Consider the following 21,096-nt stretch of genomic DNA (forward strand, 5'->3'; position numbering starts at 1 on the left):
AGAACAGCTGTTTGTTGATATTGAAGGTTAACCCCTGAACTTTGTTTCCAAAAGATGATTGGCGCAAATGTGAATCCTGGGTTTCTGGAGCACCCTCGCACCCTCCCCAGTCAGCCAATGTGCCTCGCAAGAACATCTGGACATTTCAGCCCTCTTCAGAAATTGCAAGGCGGTACGATCCAGGCACAGTGGATGTACACTGGGCGAGTGAGTGAGCGGGAATGAACGTGAGTATCAACATTTTGGATCTTTTCCGCCTCTCCGTCCAATGCAATCCTACGAGGCTTAGTTTACATTCAGGTGTGTTTTGCCTAGGCATGTACGGAGTTTGACTGTTTGTTCTGGATTCCGTATGTTGCGGCACTTGGCCAGTACGATCTGATAGACCTCTCCCTCTCTCTCTCCCCCTCCCTCTCCCTATGTACTTGCAGCGTTCGGACACTCCCTTGCTCTCGCTGATTCGCAACCACCCAAGAGGACAAATCAACCATTTGTTTTGCGCGCATCCTTTCTGTTATGGCTTTCTCTCCTCCGTATTCTCTTCCACCCACCCCAGCCAGCCTTTCTTCATTGTACCTAGCGACCGACTTTTGACTTTGGTGAAGCATGGAAAATGCGTGATATGATGTACGAACGGCTCTAGTCTCACATCACTCACATGCTGCTATTATCTATTATCTATTATACATTATTATTATCCATTCTCCATTATCCATTATCCATTATCCGCTCTCCGCTCTCCGAATTTCGTCGGTTTCATGTGGCGTTTGCTGCTCTTTTAGCTGTTGCTCAATAAGCATTTTACGAACTCCTCCTACCCCCGGGACTTCCTGAACATTTCATTCACCTGCTCTCAAACCCAACTCAAACCAACCCGTAAACTCCGTCCCTCTTCCTTTCTTTCCTCTCAACATCAACAAACCACCACCCTTTCTCGAAACTTCACCAGATCTTCAATCCCATCGCTCGTCCGTGTAGGGAATCTCGTCGTACACAATCTTTCAATTGCCCCATACAACCTTGCAAGGGTCAAATATTCAAAAAAAAACTACCGCCTATTCGCGATCTCCTGGCCGACTCTTCCGGTACCAAATTAAGTTGTCATAAGCGACCATTCTAAAAGTACCAGACCTTCTACGAGTCCTGTGTGGACCTTTGTTATAACGATACTTCTTACCGTTGCTCGTCGATATTAATTTCGTCTCTGTCGAAAGTTCTAGTCGTGTCTCAATCGTTTCAATCGTCTCGTCTCTTTCACGAAATACCTTTCAACGTCTGAATTGACTCAAACACTGGCGGACATATTCGCCTTGCCTGCGGGCTCTTGCCTCAAACTGGGCTTCCGCCCCAATCACAAACGATCGCAATCATGCCGGACGTCGACATGTACGCAGAACCCGAGGAGGATGCACCTGAGCCAGTGACGAGGCGAATGAGATGGGCCACACAAAGAGTGCCCGCCAAAGGTAGTGATAAAAAGAGGATATCGATAATGGATCGATTGCATCCGCGTAAATCGCAAAGTAGTGAGAAGAGAGACTCTGCCGGCGCAAGTTCAATGGGAACGGATCTTGGCAGGATACAAGAAGAACAACCAAATGAACAGGCGGAGGATGAACAGGCGGAGGATGACGATAATGACGGTCAAGGACCTAGAAAGGTTTTCTTTAATCTTTCGTTGCCACGGGACGCGATCGACGAGTCGGGTCACCCCTTGGTGCATTATAAACGAAACAAAATCAGAACTGCAAAATACACCCCTTTGAGTTTCATACCGAAGAATATTTGGTTTCAATTCCACAACATCGCGAACGTGTATTTCTTGTTTTTGATCATTCTCACCGTAAGTTCAGGGTTTTTAGACTGCATATGTGAGGCTGATGATTCGTATAGATCTTTAGTATTTTTGGTGCATCTAATCCAGGTCTCAACGCTGTTCCCTTGATTGTTATTGTCGCGATTACAGCCATCAAAGATGGAATTGAAGATTATCGCAGAACCATTCTCGACAATGAATTGAACAATTCGCCCGTTCATCGCCTTGTTGACTGGAACAATGTAAACGTCAGCGACGATGATATTTCACTATGGAGGAGAATCAAAAAGGCTACTTCACGCTGGATTGTAAGAACACTTAAGAAAATGAAGAAAGACAAAAAGCTGCCTGGCGAGGTGTATGCCCAACGTGCTATGGACGTGGATGAGCCTCGGCCCTCTTTCGAGTCAAGGGCTGCGCGAGACGACATTCAAATGACACCTGTGCCTTCGCCCCTTCCACGAGATGGCGAGCTTGATGTTCCGGATCGCCCAATGACGGCTTTCTCTTACGATGCTAGCGGAAAAGCCCCTGCGGAGAAGAATTTCGGAAGTTTGATCAACCGCAACAATCCAGTAACTGGACAACCCAGATTTCATCAAGATTATTGGAAGAACGTGCAAGTTGGAGATTTCGTTCGTATCTACAACGACGACCAGATCCCAGCAGATATTGTGATTTTATCTACCTCTGACCCCGATGGAGCTTGCTACGTTGAAACGAAAAATTTGGATGGAGAGACGAACTTAAAGGTACGACATGCTCTTCGCAGTGGTCGAAGCATTAAACACGCTCGCGATTGTGAACGAACGGAGTTCATTATTGACAGCGAAGCACCCCACCCCAATCTTTATCAATACAGTGGTGTGGCTCGTTGGACGCAATACAATGGAAAGGATGGACCAGGCGAGGAGATGGTTGAGCCGATCTCAATTAACAACTTGCTTCTTCGTGGATGCAATCTCAGAAATACGGATTGGATTCTCGGAGTTGTCGTATTCACAGGTTTTGACACCAAGATCATGTTGAACTCTGGAATTACTCCAAGTAAACGCTCACGTATCGCCCGGGAACTCAATTGGAATGTCGTTTACAATTTCATTCTTCTGTTCACCATTTGTTTCGCTTCTGGTCTTGTCCAAGGTATCATTTGGGGACAAGGCAATAATACCATTGAATTTTTTGAATTTGGTTCTATTGGTGGCACCCCGGCACTTGATGGTTTCATCACCTTTTGGGCTGCTCTTATTCTGTTCCAGAATTTGGTACCAATTTCATTGTACATCACGATTGAAATCATCAAGACTTGTCAAGCGTTCTTCATCTACAGCGACAGCGAAATGTATTACGAGAAACTCGATTATCCTTGCACGCCTAAATCGTGGAATATCTCTGATGATTTGGGACAGATCGAGTATATCTTTTCCGACAAAACTGGAACTCTAACCCAGAACGTCATGGAATTCAAAAAGGCCAGCATAAACGGAGTTCCCTACGGAGAAGCATACACTGAAGCTCAGGCTGGTATGCAAAAGCGTCAAGGTATCGATGTTGAAAAAGAAGGCGCAAGAGCTAGACAGCAGATTGCTGCAGCGCGTGCTAAAATGCTAGTCGATGTCAGAAAACTGCATGACAATCCGTACCTGCACGATGATGACTTGACTTTCATTGCTCCTGATTTCGTTACCGATCTCGCTGGTGAAAGTGGTAAGGAACAACAAGACGCCAATTATCAATTCATGTTAGCTCTCGCTCTCTGTCACTCGGTTATTTCGGAAACCACACCAGGAGATCCTCCCAAGATTGAATTCAGAGCTCAGTCGCCTGATGAAGCAGCCTTGGTTGCTACAGCCCGTGATGTTGGTTTCACTGTTCTCGGAAACTCGCCAAATGGTATTTTATTGAACATTCAAGGCGAGGATAGAGAATATAGGGTTCTAAATCAACTCGAATTCAACTCGACCAGAAAGAGAATGAGTGCCATTATCCGTATGCCAGACAATAGAATCATACTGTTCTGTAAAGGGGCAGATAGTATAATATATTCTCGCTTAAAGCGAGGAGAGCAACCAGAGTTGCGTCGTACGACAGCGGAACATCTGGAGATGTTTGCAAGAGAAGGTTTACGTACTCTTTGTATCGCGCAAAGAGAGCTTGGTGAGCAGGAATATCAAGATTGGAACCGCGAGCACGAGATCGCGGCCGCTGCCATCCAGGACCGTGAAGATAAGCTGGAAGCAGTATCAGACGCTATTGAACGTGACCTTACCCTTCTTGGAGGTACAGCTATCGAGGATCGACTACAAGAGGGCGTGCCTGATACTATTGCACTTCTCGCCGAAGCCGGTATTAAGCTCTGGGTTCTCACTGGTGACAAAGTCGAGACGGCCATCAACATCGGATTTTCATGCAACTTACTCAATAATGACATGGAACTTATTGTTTTCAAGATCGAAGATGAACAGATTTCTACCGCCGAAGCAGAACTTGACAAGCACTTGGCAGCTTTCAAACTCACCGGTTCTGACGCGGAGCTCAAAGCCGCCAAGAAGAATCACGAGCCACCAGCGCCAACTCATGCTATTGTCATTGATGGCGACTCTCTCAAGCTTGTATTAGACGACTCACTGCGACAAAAATTCCTTCTCCTGTGTAAAGAATGCAAGTCAGTTCTGTGTTGTCGAGTCAGCCCTGCTCAAAAAGCTGCTGTTGTGGCAATGGTCAAAGGTGGCTTGGACGTTATGACTTTGTCTATTGGTGATGGCGCAAATGATGTTGCTATGATTCAAGAGGCAGACGTTGGAGTTGGTATTGCTGGTGAAGAAGGTAGACAAGCTGTGATGTCTTCCGATTATGCTATTGGTCAATTCCGTTTCTTGCAACGACTCGTGTTAGTCCATGGACGATGGTCATATCGCAGATTAGGAGAAACCATTGCCAACTTCTTTTACAAGAACGTCGTATGGACTTTTACAATTTTCTGGTACCAGATCTTCGCAAATTTCGATATGACATATCTTTACGATTACACGTACATTCTCTTATTCAACTTGGCTTTTACATCTGTGCCTGTCATCTTCATGGGTGTTTTGGATCAAGACGTTTCAGACAAGGTCTCTCTTGCGGTTCCTCAGCTCTATAGACGAGGCATTGAGCGAAAGGAATGGACCCAAAAGAAGTTCTGGTGAGTATAAATGAATCCCACTCTGATATAAACAACTAACACAGTGTAGGCTTTACATGATCGATGGTTTGTACCAATCTGTCATGATTTTTTTCATGGCATATTGCTTGTTTGACTCTGGCACTTTTGTTAGTTCAAGCGGCCAAAATATTGATGACCGGGAGCGATTTGGAGTTTACGTAGCACCTGCAGCCGTCGTCGCCATCAACGTATACATCCTAATCAACACCTACCGATGGGATTGGCTCATGGTCCTTTTGGTCACCATAAGTATTCTCTTGGTATGGTTCTGGACTGGCGTTTATTCATCTTTCACCTCGTCGGAATTTTTTTACAAAGCCGCCGCCGAAGTTTTCGCACAAGCCACCTTCTGGGCAGTCACATGTCTTTCTGTAGTCATCGCCCTTTTACCACGGTTTGCTATCAAAGCTGTGCAAAAAGTTTACTTCCCATACGATGTCGACATCATCCGCGAACAAGTTCGTCAAGGCAAGTTTGATTATCTTGATAAGTCCGATGAGCGCATGGACGCAATGTCCAAGGATGGTTCATCGGCATCTTCCTCTGAGATCACGAAGCCGAGTAAGCACATCCACTATCCGAGCATTGATGAAGACCAACGACCCATTTACCCTCCTTCAGTTGCTCCGACGAACACCACACACAATCCTCGAAGTCAAAACGGTAGCGACGGAACCGACTTTACAAGACATAGAGGTTCGATGGACCAGCTTGGTCCTCGGGTCTCCGTTGACAAGCCACGACCCTCCTTCGATAGATTGCGAACGTCGTGCGATCGAGTTAGACAAAGTTTTGAGGCTAGTAACGACTTTACTTCGGCAGCCCTTTTGACACGCTTAGAATCAAGTCAATCATTTGGGCCACTAAAAAGTAGGAGGAACGAAGACATTTCACAATGATACCCGAATATCATATTCACTCTTTTCCAAACTGGGAGACTGCGACGAACTGTACCATACACTTTCCTTTTCTTTTGTTGATACAGGAGATATTAAGCATAATGATCTGCAGGAGCGATCTACGACCTTTGTGTTCTACATTTGGTTTTCTTTTGCATTGGTGTTATAGGCGTTTTAAATGACATGAAAAGGCACTAGGCCATCTTATCTTGTTTTGTTTTTGCTTTCGAAGTTCTTTTTGCTGGTGAGGGCATGTTGGTTTTGGGAGATAGTTTTAGATCTTCACTTCTGATGGTGTATACTCAGCAGTGATAGTAGGATCCGTGGTCCATTTGTATATAGCGATTGCAAAACAAACAAGTGCACAGAGCTTCAATATAGAGAGCAGTATAATCTAACTTATCATTTATTTACTTTGATGATTGCTGTGACTTGCCCTGAGCCACGAAAATTGTAGATTGTAGAATGATTAGAGTTTTGTGATTTGACATGAGCTTCATTGGACTTCTGACTGAAGTACCCAGTGATGGTAATACGTGACGGTTTTGTTTCAGAGTTTAGAAATGGAGTAATAATAGGATTAACATACTATCGGCGTTCGAAGGATGTCAAGCAGTCTTTACTATTAGTCCCCTGTAAACCGATTGACCTCAGATAACAAATTCACAGCCTTGTATGCGAGGCTACTGATAAAATCAATCTAAGTAAAATCCACGTGAAATGGCTTTAGTTCTACGCGATGCGCGTTAACACTTTCAGTACCAGCCCTTACCTCAATTTTTCTACTTTTCGTACATGAGATACATCAATTGTGTAAATGTTCTCTGAATTTGATTGCAATAGTATACGGTATATCAACTCCACAAGTTTGATTGTCAATTTGCCAAAACTTGCGCTTCGTATTCACTTTCTTTAACGATTTCAAAACTTCAAAAGGCGACCACTTTCTTCGGGTGCTAAGACTTGCAGTACCTCCCAGCATTTAACTTTCCATAAATTCATTTCTAATACTTTCTGTAAACTATATTTATCCATATCAATCTTGATTTTCTAAATACTCACGTTTGAATCGTATGCTCAGCTTATGAAACATCCGCAACTATGCCTGATGAAGCAGATATCATGGACGAGCTCCACGGGCTCCACGGGTTTGTACTACGAGTTGCTCTTATGTTTATGATCAATACTAAAAATTGTTGATAGGGAACTGAAGAGCTTTCCTGCCGATGCCCATTGGTTTTGCCCCAAGCGGAATGACGAAGACTATGTCGACTATTCGCATCCAGACGACGCCGAGGAGGATATGAGCGCCGAAACCAAGAAGGAGCTCATACAGGATGCTCAGCGGAGACAGAATATTGCATATAAGTTCTCTCTCACTATAGGATTAGATCGTGATGCTGGGGGGACGATGGTAGAAGGCTACCTGGAACGTTTGAATAAGCTTCTGATGTGCTGTGATAAATGTGTGCATAATTGGCATATAGGTCGTAAGGCATATCTCAAGGAACTAGCAGAGTAATACCTCACGATATGCACTTGATCTTGATACTAACATGTCTCAGGAATTTCGACGATGAAACGGTTGCAGCGCTCTCAAGTCGCCTTAATGTCCTCGACTTTCAGCGTATAGATAATGGGTTAGAAAGAAGCAAGAAAGTTATATCCGAAGTGGAATCTCCCATGAGGACGCAGAAACTGCTAGCTGGCTACGACTCCTCCCTTCTACTGTCCCTTTACGAATCGCTTTGTTGCGTCGACTACCACAAATCCGCAGATAACCTTTCGAAACACTTCGATTTCGTCTTTGAAGAGATACAAGCAAAGAAAGTTCTGAGAATAAGTGACATACTGCCAGCTACAGGCCGTTTCCTATTCGACAAAAACCCCATCAGACAGCGTTTCGCGAGATGTGCCTGGCAGAAAGCTACTACAATGCTCACATCCACATCATTCGACTGGGTCGTACATGACGCATTGTCGGACGCAATAGCTTCTGTGACGCAGGGAAACTACGATTACGAGGATATCATACGATTTTGGGAGGGATTTCTTTTGATTTTAGAAAAGCTTGATGAACATTTGATAACACACTCTCTCCGGGCAATGGAAGTTCAACCAAGTGTGTACATACTTGCACTCAATCACTTAAGCTGTAAATCGGAAAGAATCAATAAGTTAGTCATCGAAGCGCTTAGAGGTTTGCTCAAGAAGTCACCGAAGAACTTCTGGGCCGCATTTGCTACAATATCACCAGCTGTCGTTGCAGAGAACATACTCAGATCTTGGGGCGTTAAAGAAAAACTGCAAACAATAAAATTTGAAGACCCTGAAACTTCTTTTATTTTGGCATGGTTACCTGAACTCGTGGAGTCACTTCCTTCTGATCGTCAATACGATGTCTGCAGTTTCGTTCTCAGATTTCTGGGAGGTTATCAGACCTCAGAACACCCAGAGAATACCCAGCTCGCTTGTCGTTGTGCTGCGCTCGATACTCTCCGTGCGACCTTGAGCACCTTTGTCGATTCTGAGTACATCATCAATCCGTCAACGTCTCTCATATTCATCAACAACATTATGGGACTTGTTGACGACTACAAGGAGACGATCACAGAGTCTGCTGATTTAAAGGTGGAAAACACTACACACCAAGAAATGAGAAGACTTGGTATGCTAGTCATAAGAGATGCTTTGGCCCTCGACTGCAAAGCTTTGAGCGCAGAGTTCCAAGCTCTTGCAGGGGACATTCCGATACAACAGGGTCTCCGAAGTCATTCCCAGCCAATTTGGCAAGGTGTTCTTGACATATTTCGACCAGGAAATGTAGATTTAGCCAAAAGTATTCTGGCGGCAACGACACACCTTACCGGATTAGATGAACTCACACCAAAATCAAAGAAACTGCCGCTTCCTTCCTCCCATCTACAATACAATAAGGATTTCCGTCAACTCACTGAGAACGTGTCAAGAATCTTTGAGCGACTCAGCGATTTTAATGCATCTCATTTAATCGAGATGTATCGAGATACTCAGACCTCTCGGCCACTGTTTGCAGCCCTGATGTCTGCTGACCAACAGATCTTTGAGGCTGCTGTTGAGGTTGTCAAAGCTGCAACAGATCAAATAAGCAAGCGTGAAGCAATGTCGAGCTTGTTAGAGCAGGCATTTGTGCCGATGTTGAACTCGTTGACATTTGCTGTTGTCCGGATTACAAAGGCCAAAAATTTCTCCCCTGTTCCATATCTATTCAAGGTTGGGCGAGACACGCTGGATGCTCTCTGTGGAAACACGGGATTTTTAAGAACTCATCCGTCTTTAGATTCTACAGAGCGAGGCGCCGTAATGTCTTGGTGGGTCAATCAGTGGCGTGCCCTTGATGCGGCATTTGCCAACACGGAAGCTTGGGGAGGTCGTGTTCAACTTCCTAAGGAAACTCTGCAAGACTTTTGTCGGGATGGCATGGAATATGCAGAATCCTTGTTTGATAAGAACAGTGTCATTGCTTCGGCCCTATGCGAGTCTTCTCACTCATCTCATGCCCTGTCATCAGGCTATACATCGACAAAAACTGCACTAAAGAAAGTATTGCAAGTCGTTTGCTTGAACGTGAACGGCCTAACAATGATGCTGAGGCTGAGAGATATCTATTTGGTCAGTGTGATCACTAGTCTCTTGGGAAAACTTCTTCGATCATTGGCAGAGTTTGATGTTGAGGTGCATGAGTATTCGCTTAGTTTTATTCAAGATGCGTGCTTAAATGAGGGTGAGAAGGGATATAGAAAGACAAATCTTACTAATCAACAAAAAGCTGAGTTGCGCGCTGCCCTTGACGAACATAAAGGTGTGGAAATTATAGAGAGTTATTCTACAACGGCTCAGAAACAACAATCAAGAATCGATTCGTGGTCTAAGTCAGCAGGAGGCGTAAAACATGAGCCAACGTTCAGTGTCAAGGGACGGCAAACTCAAACCTCGCTCGATACTTGGTCGAAGGCTGGAGATGGCAAAACATATGAGCCAGTCATTACTCAATCCAATAAAGCTTCTCAGTCACCCTTTACGCTTTCTGAGCATAATAAGAGTATTATAGAAAAAATGAGAGCGCAACCACCGCTAAAGACCGCCAAAGCTACTGAAGATTGGAAGGACAAACGCCGTAGAGATGAAGAAGAGAAAAAGAGGCGTAATGCAGCAGCTATTGCTCAAGCGAAAGCCCTTCGTGCTCCAGCAGCCTTAGTCAAGGGTGAGGGATCTGGTCTAAAAAACTTAAGCGGTGTCGCAGGTAAAGATCATGCGCCTGTTCGAAGTGAGATAATGGTGGGATCTTCAGACGAAGATTCGGATGATGATGATGAAGATGATGGTTCCGACACGAAGTTTCTTTTCACTAAAAGTCGAGAGGCTTCAAACAAAGTCAGGGAGTACGAGGAAAGTAGAAAAAAGGCACTCCTACAAGCCACTGGTCCAGTACGAAAGACCAAGAAGGTTTACTCAAAGAAAGATCTTCGTGCTCGTTTGGAGCCAAATATGGACATTATATATCTCGAGCTTCTCAATTGGGATATCTTTCATGAGGGCGAAGATCCCCCAAGCAATAATGTTTGCAAAAAGATTGCAAGTAGCTTCCTCGACCTCGGTCTCTATAAAGAGACATTCAAGCCCTTGCTCATATCGGAAGTATGGCGTTCTTTACTAACAGCCAAAGAAGAGAACCAATTCAAACCCATTGAAATAAAGGTTTTGAATCGTCTGTCTGTTGATAAATTTATGGAAGTTAGTACGACTATGTCAATTTCCAATCAAAGAGACCTCATGGTGTACCAACAAGATATTGTACTCCTTTCCAAAAGCTCGAATCCACTTCAAGACAAACAAGCGCCACATTGTCTAGCCCGCGTTTTTAGAACAACCCGCAAGCGTGATGCAGTGGAAGTCACCTACAGAGTCAGTAGAGACATTAGCCCTGAGCTCTTGAATTGTTTCGTACCCAACGGTAAGTTGTATACTCTCAAAATCACCGATATGACGACAACTTTGCGAGAGTTTGCAGCCTTGAGCAGTCTTGAATACTATGATTTGTGCACTGAGATTCTGGAGGCGAAGCCCTCTCCACTACAAAAATATTCCGATGAAAAGGTCGCTTCGATGTCGAACAGGTATAAACTTAATAATGGGCAAGCTAAAGCGATTCTGTCCGCCAACGACAATGACGGGTTTACACTGATTCAAGGGTACGTATTGAGTTTTGTTCTACTTTAAATGATCTTTCTCTCTAACAGTACTAGTCCTCCGGGCTCTGGAAAGACGAAAACGATTATCGCCATGGTAGGCGCCTTGCTATCTCAGGTGCTTCAGCAGCAAGCACAGCAAGTGGGCTTCAGACCGCAAGGCCAAAATCGCAGTGCGGGCGCTCAAGCACAAGCACAAGCGCCAAAGAAAAAGTTACTTATCTGCGCTCCCAGTAACGCTGCTGTTGATGAATTGGTCCTTCGGTTAAAGGAGGGAATTTTGCCTCTCAGTGGCTCGCATCAAAAGATTAACGTGATTCGTGTCGGGCGAAGTGATGCGATCAATTCTAGTGTCAAAGATGTGACACTGGACGAATTGGTGAGGATCAAGCTCGAGGGGGACCAAGAATCTAAGAAGGGTCAATTGAATGATCGGGAGGTGCTTCACAGAGATGCAGGGCTTATCAAAGAGAGGCTCAGTGTTCTAAGACCTGAGATGGAAAAATGTCGTGCTACAGGCGACAAGACTTCGGAACTCAAACTGCAAAGGGAATTCGATGAGCTTAAGCGAAAGCAAGCCCACATAGGCAACAAAATCGATGAAGATAAAGAAAGCGACAACAAGGTGCGACAAAATGAGATCAGTAGACGCCATTTCACGCAGGAAATTATCGATGGCGCCCATGTTCTTTGTGCTACGCTCAGTGGATCTGGACACGATTTTCTAAGAAATGTAAACGTCGAGTTCGAAACAGTTATTATTGATGAAGCCGCTCAATGTATCGAACTCAGCGCACTGATACCTCTTAAATACGGTGCCACGAAATGTATCTTAGTCGGAGATCCTGAACAATTGCCTCCAACAGTTCTCTCACGTCTGGCAAAGAGTTATGGCTACGAACAGAGTCTCTTCGTCCGGATGCAGCGAAATCATCCGGATGATGTCCATTTGCTCGATACCCAATATCGTATGCATCCTGAGATCAGTCGATTCCCAAGTCAACAATTTTATAACAGTCGTCTCATTGATGGTGATGGAATGGCACAATTACGGGTTCAGCCATGGCATGCAAGTTCGATTCTTGGACCTTATCGGTTCTTTGATGTCGTGGGTGTTCAGAGCAAAGAAGCTAGAGGCCATTCCCTCATCAACGTTCCTGAGTTGAATGCTGCTATTCAGCTTTATCAACGACTGAAAACAGATTACAGGTCCTATGATTTCAGAGGTAAAATCGGTATCATAACTACCTATAAAGCTCAATTAAATGAGCTCAAACGACGTTTCGGTGCAAAATTTGGAGACGAAATCTTTGAAGAAATTGAATTTAATACGACCGATGCGTTCCAAGGTCGAGAGCGAGAGATCATCATATTTTCCTGTGTTCGTGCTAAGGCTGCAGGAGGTATTGGGTTTTTGAACGATATCAGACGTATGAATGTAGGTCTTACTAGAGCCAAATCTTCCTTGTGGGTTCTGGGAGACTCTAGGGCATTGGAACAAGGTGAATTCTGGAATAGGCTTATTCAGGATGCCAAAAGTCGTGAGAGATACACAAGTGGTGATATCATGGGATTGTTATCGAGGCCGACATCAAAGGATGCACCAGTGATAGACTATTCGAAAATATCCTCAGAAATAAACAGCAATATTTCTAGGTTTCCGTCTGAAAAAAGCGACAGCGATATCGACATGACAGATGCGCCGCAAAATCGAAGTTCTCGAGAATCGGTATCAGGTAGTAGTAGCACCACATCGGTCGATGGTAGGAATACACCAAACAACGTTGAGACGGGTGAGCAGAGGAAGAGACCTAGGGAGCAAGAACTTCACCCAGATAATATTACAACCAAAAAGAAGAAGAAGGTAAGTCGACCGAAAGACTGGTTTAGTACTAGTCGTGGTTTATGCCAACATATTTATACTTATTAACTCTCATAGACTCCAACGGCAGAAGCAGATCCTGCACCACCAGCTTCTGCCATGCTAAATCGAGGACCTGTTGAACCTCAAAAATTAGATCTGGAAGCTGCACTTCAAGCACAGCAGGCAAATAAAGCTGCTGCTGCCGCGGCGCGTATACCGAAATCTAATTTACCGCCTCCACCGCGTAGAAAGGCACCAGCAGACCCGTTTATTCAACGTAAACCACCAAAAAGAAAGTAAAGCAGCATGGATTTATTTATTGATATAGTTTTTTAAAGGTTAGGACACTGCATAGTTTGGCGCAACAAAATATTAGCATGGCGAATGGCGCATGTGTGAGACAGGATCTATGTTGGTGGGAATTATCATTTAACTAGTACATCTGATAGATCTTAGCGGGTAGAAAATAGTTGCATCTTGGTGACTTGACCTGTGACAGCTTTAATACAAATTCAAAGACAGCCAGAATGGCGAGAAGTTTTAATTGATATAGATCAATTAATCCTACAGAATTCAGTGAGTCAACTCGGAGGTAAATCTTCCTGTAGATATCAACAATTGAGCCGAATGGTTTACTCAATAGTTTCCTTTAAAAGCCACTTTAGAACTGCTCGCGACTACTACTGGTAACTGCCCGGCTCATCCGCGTGTCTTACAACTTTCGATATCTATCTCATTTGCATTATCATTTCATATATGCGTATCCGGAAACACTGTGTGTATTGGTACTAAATTGAGACTTCTGAATTCGGATTTTGTAATTGAAAGGTTCATGATTACTTTACTTTCTCAATCATAAATCAAAAAATAATTAGCACGGACATATAAATATTTACTAGGGCTTTTGGGACTGTAGATCTTTCCTTGCCTTATCGGATATTTTTGCTCCCTGACCCGCTAAGAGTTTAGTGGGAGAGGTGGACTTCTAGTCTAGGAAGATTTGAAATTGAGATTCGGAGAAACTATTGAGTGATAGTTCAATTCTTGTGGGAATTTGGAATGACATTGATCGATTGTATTGGTATGGTAAGTCGTGAAGAGAGGTAATTTCTCTGTAGATGTCTGTCTTGGCTCATTGCTACTTCAGATTCGGATCACAACCGAATGTCCACAATGATACAACATGATATGATGGCTATGCATGCAACGCCCCGTTATCATCAAGTCAAAGTCCATCTACCCATGACCTGCAAATCTCTAAGATCGACTTTTAGTGCCGCGTTAGTCGGCGTACACTGCACCTGCCATTGATGCAATAAAACGCCATTAAGCCACCACTAACCTTGAATTGTTCAAAGCAGATATGTTTTACCACGGGTTGGGAATCTTTAGTTTGTTGATTGTTTAGCCAGTGTCCACACAACTACGAGATGCAGGTGATTAGCTTCTCCTTGCATTGCGTTGCTAGGACGAATCTGGGCCACCGGCGTGGATCTTCAAGTTGGCAGAGTTATAATAATGGTAACGACCTTCCATAACCTTCAACTAAGTTTTGCATCATTTTTCACTGTTCGGGAATATCGTCATGTTCATCTTCAGGGACTGTTTTGTAAGCTAATGCTGCTTGGAGTAGCTCGATTCAATTAAAGCTTTAACGAAAAGCCATGTGAGTATGACAAATTGTCGGTATGTCTTCTTCGAGAGAAGCTTTCCCGATTACAGGAACTCACATATTTGTCTAACATGTTGCGTACCACAGAAAAAAATCAGAATGAATTCAGTGACTAGCAGTAAAACTCCGCCACCACGTTTGGTAGAAATCAAATCCCTAAGACCTCAGTCCATTGAAACACCATCATCCATCAATCCTACACTGTTATCGCGCCGCCGAACGAGTAGATCTCATAATCATGGCACAATCGATACCGTACCAGAATTGAGAAGATTTAACAGTTCAGGTACCAAGTCAAGTGTAAGAACGAGACCTCGTCAAACGACTAGTCAAAGCTATGGATCCTTGGATACAACATCACCTCGACGTGAAAGAGAAACCATGAAAGATTTATCCGAATTCCTCATGTCTTATGATCCCCCGGGGCATAATCTAGTTGCTCTCCCACAAAACACTCCGAGAAAAAAGTTTGGCCTTCTCCGTAGGAAACAAAAGAAAGAATTGCAGTCTAATCAGTTCTTGAAACTCCCCGATACGGCTATTGCTGCCAAAACCCGTCAGGGCGTGCAGTATATCGCAATTTCAATACCGCTAGAACATGATTATCTGGGGAAATATCCAACACCTCCCGAGACGACTTCAAAATTAGCACGGGTTCCAACACCGGATCGAAGCCCTGTTATTATCCCCAAGCCAGGCCACAATGTTGGAAATTCTATCACACCTTCACCGGAACTTCCTGTGCTTAATAGGACCACTCCAACAGCCAATAGAAATACTTGGGGACCAGGTACTTTAACGAAAGTAGTTACAAAACCAGGGTCAGAAGAGGTAATGCTGCAAAATGGATACATCCATCGAACTAGTCAAGTGTATGCCCCCACCGGAAGTATTTATTACGACGCTCCAGAAACCCGAACTCGACCGCATTCATCAAAAGCAATTTCCTCGCCCGGTGGCTCATTCACAATAGCCCCAACAGATAATCCTCGAGCAAATTCCCTCAATTCTGCGTACCGTCCAGTATTCTGGAGCAATAGATCCGACGGCCCCTTGCGAGTGATAAACAGAACACCATCTCCCGATATCAACCCGAGTTATCGATCTCACAAAGTAATCAAATCAATATCAACCATTCATAGCATCGCAACTACAGGAACCAATATCAGACACTCGCTGAAGTCTACACCAGATAGCCTTAATACGAACTCCTCGGCGCAAGCAGTGCTTGGGACAGCTGAGACGGTTGATTTACAGAGTTTCAGAGGGACCCCAAGGCCTTCGATTGCTTCACCGGGAAGTGAGAATATTGTCCAGTTTCCTACAGCTAGTGCAGTGGAGACAGAAGATCTATCTAGGAACCAAGCGACTACTTTCGCCGAAGTTTCATCACCAATAAGTCCACGATTTGGTAGTAATGAGAAACAAATAGATCAGCCAACACAGCAGAGCCGTCGCGAGAAAGTACGAGCAAAGAAGGAAAAAGACTTGGCCTCTGTTCGCCCAAGAAACTCGAGTGTGAACCAAACAAATATAAATACAAATACGGACACAAATAAAGCATCTGCTCAACCTATTCCAGGACCTTCTCTCACCAAAGTCGAACTTTTATCTCCCCTATCTCCAAATTCAACCTTCGAACCACCAACCCGCTCCCTAAAACGCCTCACTCAAAACGCGAGTGAACTGTCTACAACTCGTATCATGCTCGTGGCTAACTTCCCGCCTTACGTTGAAGAGTTGAGACAGTCTGATTTTGGAGCACGTCCCATCTCGCCTGCTCTGACGATGAAGTCGCCTTCGAGACTTCCAAGACCTACGTTTGACTCGACGAACTCTTTTCATCGAGTTGACGGTGTGGAATCGGCTTCTGCACATCAGTCTACTCAGACTATCTTAAGTCACACTACACCTTTGGCGTCAACGATGCGGTTAGGGAAGGAAAGGGATGGGAGACAGAGTAGTGATGGGTTTGGCTATGAACGCATGGATCTCTTTTCCGATGAAGATTCAAATTGTTTGAATGGAGATGGACACGGGAAAATTGATAGCGATATGAGTATGAACATGGATAGACGAAGCACGGGGGACATCGGAACAAGTCTACGATCGAGAAGCTTGAAGGAAAAAGAATTAGATGTGCGAATGAGGATTGTGGAGAGGCATACGGATGTGCTATTACGGACGTTGGAAGGGATTGCGAAGAGTTTTGATGGGTTGGGAGCGGTGGGGAGATTGAGGTGGGAGGAGGTTCGTGGGAGGGGTGGGGTGGGTGCGAGTAATATGGGGGTGGGGTCGAGGTCGAGTGTTATTGGGATGGCGGGGTGTGATGGGGAGAGAGGCATTAGGATGGGAGGTGAGGTGAAGGGAACTAGGAGGAGAGCTAATACGACGGGAATGGGGATGGCGGATAGACGAGGGGATATGAATATAGATTCAGTGATGAGGGAGATTCGGATGGCGGCTCCGAGGGTTAGCGAGGAGAGCTCGAGGGACAAGTTGAGTGAGTGAGTGATAGGGTTGGAGTATTTCTTTGAGAGGAAAATGGAAGGGGAAGATGTTATAGTATTAATCGAATTACATTACGCTTGATAGATAATAGAGACATTGCATGAACCAATTGCTTCACTCATCCCTTTTACCTTTGCACAACAAACCCTTTGAAATTAATTTGACAGATACCTGGACCTGGACCCAATCTCTTCCCTCTTACAACCAACTTGTCAATTCTTCACTTCTATACTTTCTCTCCCTTTCCTCATCCCCATCCCCATCCCCATCCTTGACAAAATCGAGAACTTACAAACACCGCGAGAAAAGTCATAGATAGTAACATCCACAAACATCCCAACATCGTGCTCTCTACACGCGCATCATCCTCACTCAATACGTGTACCTACCCTGCACAACTAACTATATACCTACTCTGAACAAATGAGCATATTTCTCGCATACCATGCATGCCATATTTGTTTATCATGTCTATATAGCATACAATATACAATATACAATATACAATATACAATATACAATATACAATATACAATATACAATATACAATATACAATATACAATATACAATATACAATATACAATATACAATATACAATATACAATATACAATATACAATATACAAAATATGACTCAACTCCTACTCCGACACTTACGATTCCCGAATCATATAATCCCGATAAACACATCACGTCATCATTCTCCCTCAAAATCGAAATCGAAATCACAATAAACCGCCCCCACCGTTCCGTTAAATTGTCTTCTCGCTATCTCTCTCTCTCTCTCTCTCTCTCTCTCTCTCTCTCTCTCTCTCTCTCTCTCTCTCTCTCTCTCTCTCTGTGTGCGTGCGTGTTTTTCTGATTTCCTCCTTTGTTTGATGTTGATTTCCCGTTTTGTTCATCATGTCTCTTCTCTTCTCTTCTCTTCTCTTCTCTTTTCTTCTCCTTTTTGAAATATACAAATCGAAGCATAAAGATAGATCTAATATCTACAGCATACACCCACACATACACAATCTCTCTCTCTCTCTCTCTCACTTCTACCAAAAAACCAAAATCTCACAGAAGCGAAACCGTTCCTCGGAAGTTTGGGTGTCTTTGTTGTACTACCTACCTACCTACCTACAGATTTTTTTATTCATTGTAGGGTTTATTTTCCTGCTTGCACGCGTTTTCTTAGTTGTGAATATTGAAAATTACATGATATGATATGATATGATATGATTAAGAAAGATATTCAGGAAGGAAGAAAAGAAAAAAAAAAGGGGGACACAAGGTAGAACTTGGCGTACAAAATAGAAAATGAAGGATGGAAAATACAGAGTAGAGGGTTTATTATTATTATTATTATTATTATGTTTCTGTATAGAGCTTTGTCTTGAGAGGGGATTGAGGAGTGAAGTTAAGTGAAGAGGTAAATGCTGAGACGATTATATTAAGTGTATGGACTGTATGATGTTTTGCAAAAGGTAATGGAGGCGAGAAGAATGTTTATTAACAAGGTGTGTGTTTGCGGTACGCGTGGTGTATGATTGAAGTAAATCCATTCCTTCCCCGTATACTTCCATGTCTGGCTGTGAGATGGTAAAGATGGTTCTCCACGAAGGAAGCCATAAGTGAATAGTAGTAAATAAAATGCTCACGTCCAGAAGTGCCATATCAAGATCGTGACAGATATTCGCATTCATATTGAAACTCACAATTTCACAGATCGCAATCAAAAAGTAAGACATAGTGTAGTAAAATAGTGTATCATAATCATTAAACCTCCACACTTCTTCCTCTCATCTCCAGTATATGCAAGCGCGTACGCAAGCAAAAACCATGCATGAACTCATCTCCACCTTCCCCTCATCCACCATCCACCATCCATAATTAAGAGAAAAGAAACCGGGTATCGAGTCGAATCGGAAAAAAACAAAAATAGCTCTCCTCTCTCTCTCTCCCACCCATCCGCCCACCGTCCTTCCAGCATTTCAGGTATCATAAAGCAAACTCGCATGCGCTACTCCTTCCTCCATCTCATCTCTCCAACAGTACATAGGTCATGTTGAGAGATTGTGAATATTAGAACAAGCACCCCTCGCGCCAAGGCAAGGGACCCTTCTAAACAGCACTTCTCGTATGTCTACCTCTTCTCCTACCGCCGCAGCTTCCGCAAGTCAAGCAGGAGATGAGGACATCGAAGAAGGCGACGATGGCGTTGATGATACCGGTGAGGATGGCTCCGATTCCGTTGACGACGGCCATGAGACCAGCACCGATGGCGCGGAACATGCCTGTGATCTGGAGAGGACGTTAGTTTGTATTCTTTTGTGTTGGAAGGAGGGTTGGCATTGATTTGTTGGGAGTGAGATCGGATAGATCTAAACTCAACGAAATGCAAGACCGTGGAGAGAGAGACATACACAAGAAACAACGGCTCCCATTTTGAATGATTTGTGTGTGTGTGTTGTTGTTGATTAAAACTCAAAGAGTATCTCGAGATTGATGTTTGAATTGGTTGGTTGGTTGGTTGGTTGTTTGTTTGTTGATAGAGTAGAATCGATGGATTGGATGGTATTGTGTGTTTGTATGATATAGAGAGAAGAGGAAAAAGTCCAAGTGAACGAGAAACATGCCACTCTATATATTCGATTCCCTCACCACATCCTCAAAACCTGCTGTCCCATCCTTTCCAATCAAATGATCCCATAGTAGCGTCATACCTTAATAGCAGGACTTGCCCTACCTGGTCATAGCGATGATCCGGTCCAGCACTTGTCAACAATAGGTTGTACCCTTTTGCCCTTTTGCCCTTTTGCCCTTTTGCCCTATGCCCTGCCTTGCCCTGCCTTGCCCTGCCTTGCCCTGCCCGGGAATTAAAATTGGCCAAAAAAAATGAGATCGGAGTGACGTCACCACCATAAATTTTGTTGCATCAGATTTTCTTTCTTCGCCCTTTCGCTCACAAGTACCGATACCCACCTGGTTCTCTTTCCCATCCCTTGCTTCCTGGATTCCCTTCGTCTTGCCATAAGAAGAATAACCCATTTCCTCCTCTCGCGCTCATTGGACACGATGGGTCGGAAGGAATCATACACCAACGTCTCGCATTTTTGCTCCTTTTTAGACTTAAATCAAAAACAAGGCATGGCGTTTGGACAAGCGTCCGTTTTAGGCATGCCATGGCGCTGATTACGGGGATTAGTTCCCGTGATAGGGCCTAGAGCGGTAGGTGTGGCGCGTATGATGACACTAGTGATGTCAGCCACTGTGGCATTTGCTTTCTCGATGTCACTAGCCACATGGGCGGATGCACTTTGACGTTTGAGGGTGATGTTACTGGAGGGGAATAAGAGGAGATTGTAGATCTGATATGGAGCTTTGAGATGGCATTTTTCTTATCTGACTCGGACTCATGCGGTGATGCTGCATTGAAATTCGAACAAAGGAAGGATGGGATGAATCATGGATGGATGAACATTGTCGAGATTAATCGTTGATGGTCCTGGCTCTCTCTGACTGTTTGTTTGTTGATTCACTGGCCTGTGATGACGTAGTTCCCCAGACCCGACCCGACCAGACCAGACCAGACCAGACACATTACTTGTATCACTCACTGGCTCTCGCACATCCTTCTCCCTGCAAATTGAGAGAATTGACCAGAGGAACCCATCATGGCCACCAAGGCCATCCCCGACTCCTTCGTGATCGGTGCAGCAATTACATCCTCTGATCCAATGAGAAAAAGGTCAAGAAAAAGATATCGTCAAAGATGGAGATTGAAAATTTCACTGATCCACCCCACGCGTGATGTGCGAGGTTATCTCATCGCATGGCTGGCAGCTTAGGAAGCGGCACATTTCTCCGGTGATTTGATTCCATTGTAATTCGTACTTCATATGTATATGCTGTTCCC

At 44.2% G+C, this 21,096-nt stretch overlaps 4 protein-coding genes across 5 annotated transcripts; 3 read left to right on the forward strand and 1 right to left on the reverse strand.

Annotated features, from left to right (window-relative positions):
* Positions 1–219: 219 nt before the first annotated feature.
* On the forward strand, positions 220–6,329 carry BCIN_09g06180 (hypothetical protein). 2 transcript variants are annotated; one of them, XM_024695280.1, is made up of 4 exons: positions 220–1,843; positions 1,894–5,000; positions 5,050–5,582; positions 5,643–6,329. In XM_024695280.1, the coding sequence occupies exons 1-4, from the start codon at positions 1,370–1,372 to the stop codon at positions 5,918–5,920; spliced, it is 4,392 nt and encodes a 1,463-aa protein (XP_024551073.1). In that variant the 5' UTR covers positions 220–1,369; the 3' UTR covers positions 5,921–6,329. The 2 variants fall into 2 exon arrangements, with proteins under 2 accessions (XP_024551073.1, XP_024551074.1); XM_024695279.1 differs by having other exon boundaries at positions 5,050–6,329.
* Positions 6,330–6,658: 329 nt separating this feature from the next.
* On the forward strand, positions 6,659–13,889 carry BCIN_09g06190 (hypothetical protein). The gene is made up of 5 exons (XM_001546336.2): positions 6,659–7,068; positions 7,124–7,438; positions 7,486–11,151; positions 11,206–13,012; positions 13,088–13,889. The coding sequence occupies exons 1-5, from the start codon at positions 7,022–7,024 to the stop codon at positions 13,310–13,312; spliced, it is 6,060 nt and encodes a 2,019-aa protein (XP_001546386.1). The 5' UTR covers positions 6,659–7,021; the 3' UTR covers positions 13,313–13,889.
* A 388-nt stretch (positions 13,890–14,277) lies between these two features.
* On the forward strand, positions 14,278–17,296 carry BCIN_09g06200 (hypothetical protein). The gene is made up of 3 exons (XM_024695281.1): positions 14,278–14,533; positions 14,646–14,698; positions 14,772–17,296. Exon 3 carries the CDS (start codon positions 14,784–14,786, stop codon positions 17,193–17,195), a length of 2,412 nt encoding a protein of 803 aa, XP_024551075.1. The 5' UTR covers positions 14,278–14,533; positions 14,646–14,698; positions 14,772–14,783; the 3' UTR covers positions 17,196–17,296.
* A 1,634-nt stretch (positions 17,297–18,930) lies between these two features.
* Positions 18,931–19,985, reverse strand: BCIN_09g06210 (hypothetical protein). The gene is made up of 2 exons (XM_001546333.2): positions 19,604–19,985; positions 18,931–19,481 (listed from the first exon to the last, which is right to left on the reverse strand). Exons 1-2 carry the CDS (start codon positions 19,622–19,624, stop codon positions 19,302–19,304), a joined length of 201 nt encoding a protein of 66 aa, XP_001546383.1. The 5' UTR covers positions 19,625–19,985; the 3' UTR covers positions 18,931–19,301.
* Between the last annotated feature and the right edge of the window lie 1,111 nt (positions 19,986–21,096).

The sequence above is a fragment of the Botrytis cinerea genome, chromosome 9, assembly GCF_000143535.2.
Source record: "Botrytis cinerea B05.10 chromosome 9, complete sequence".
NCBI classification, from domain to species: Eukaryota; Fungi; Ascomycota; class Leotiomycetes; order Helotiales; family Sclerotiniaceae; genus Botrytis; species Botrytis cinerea.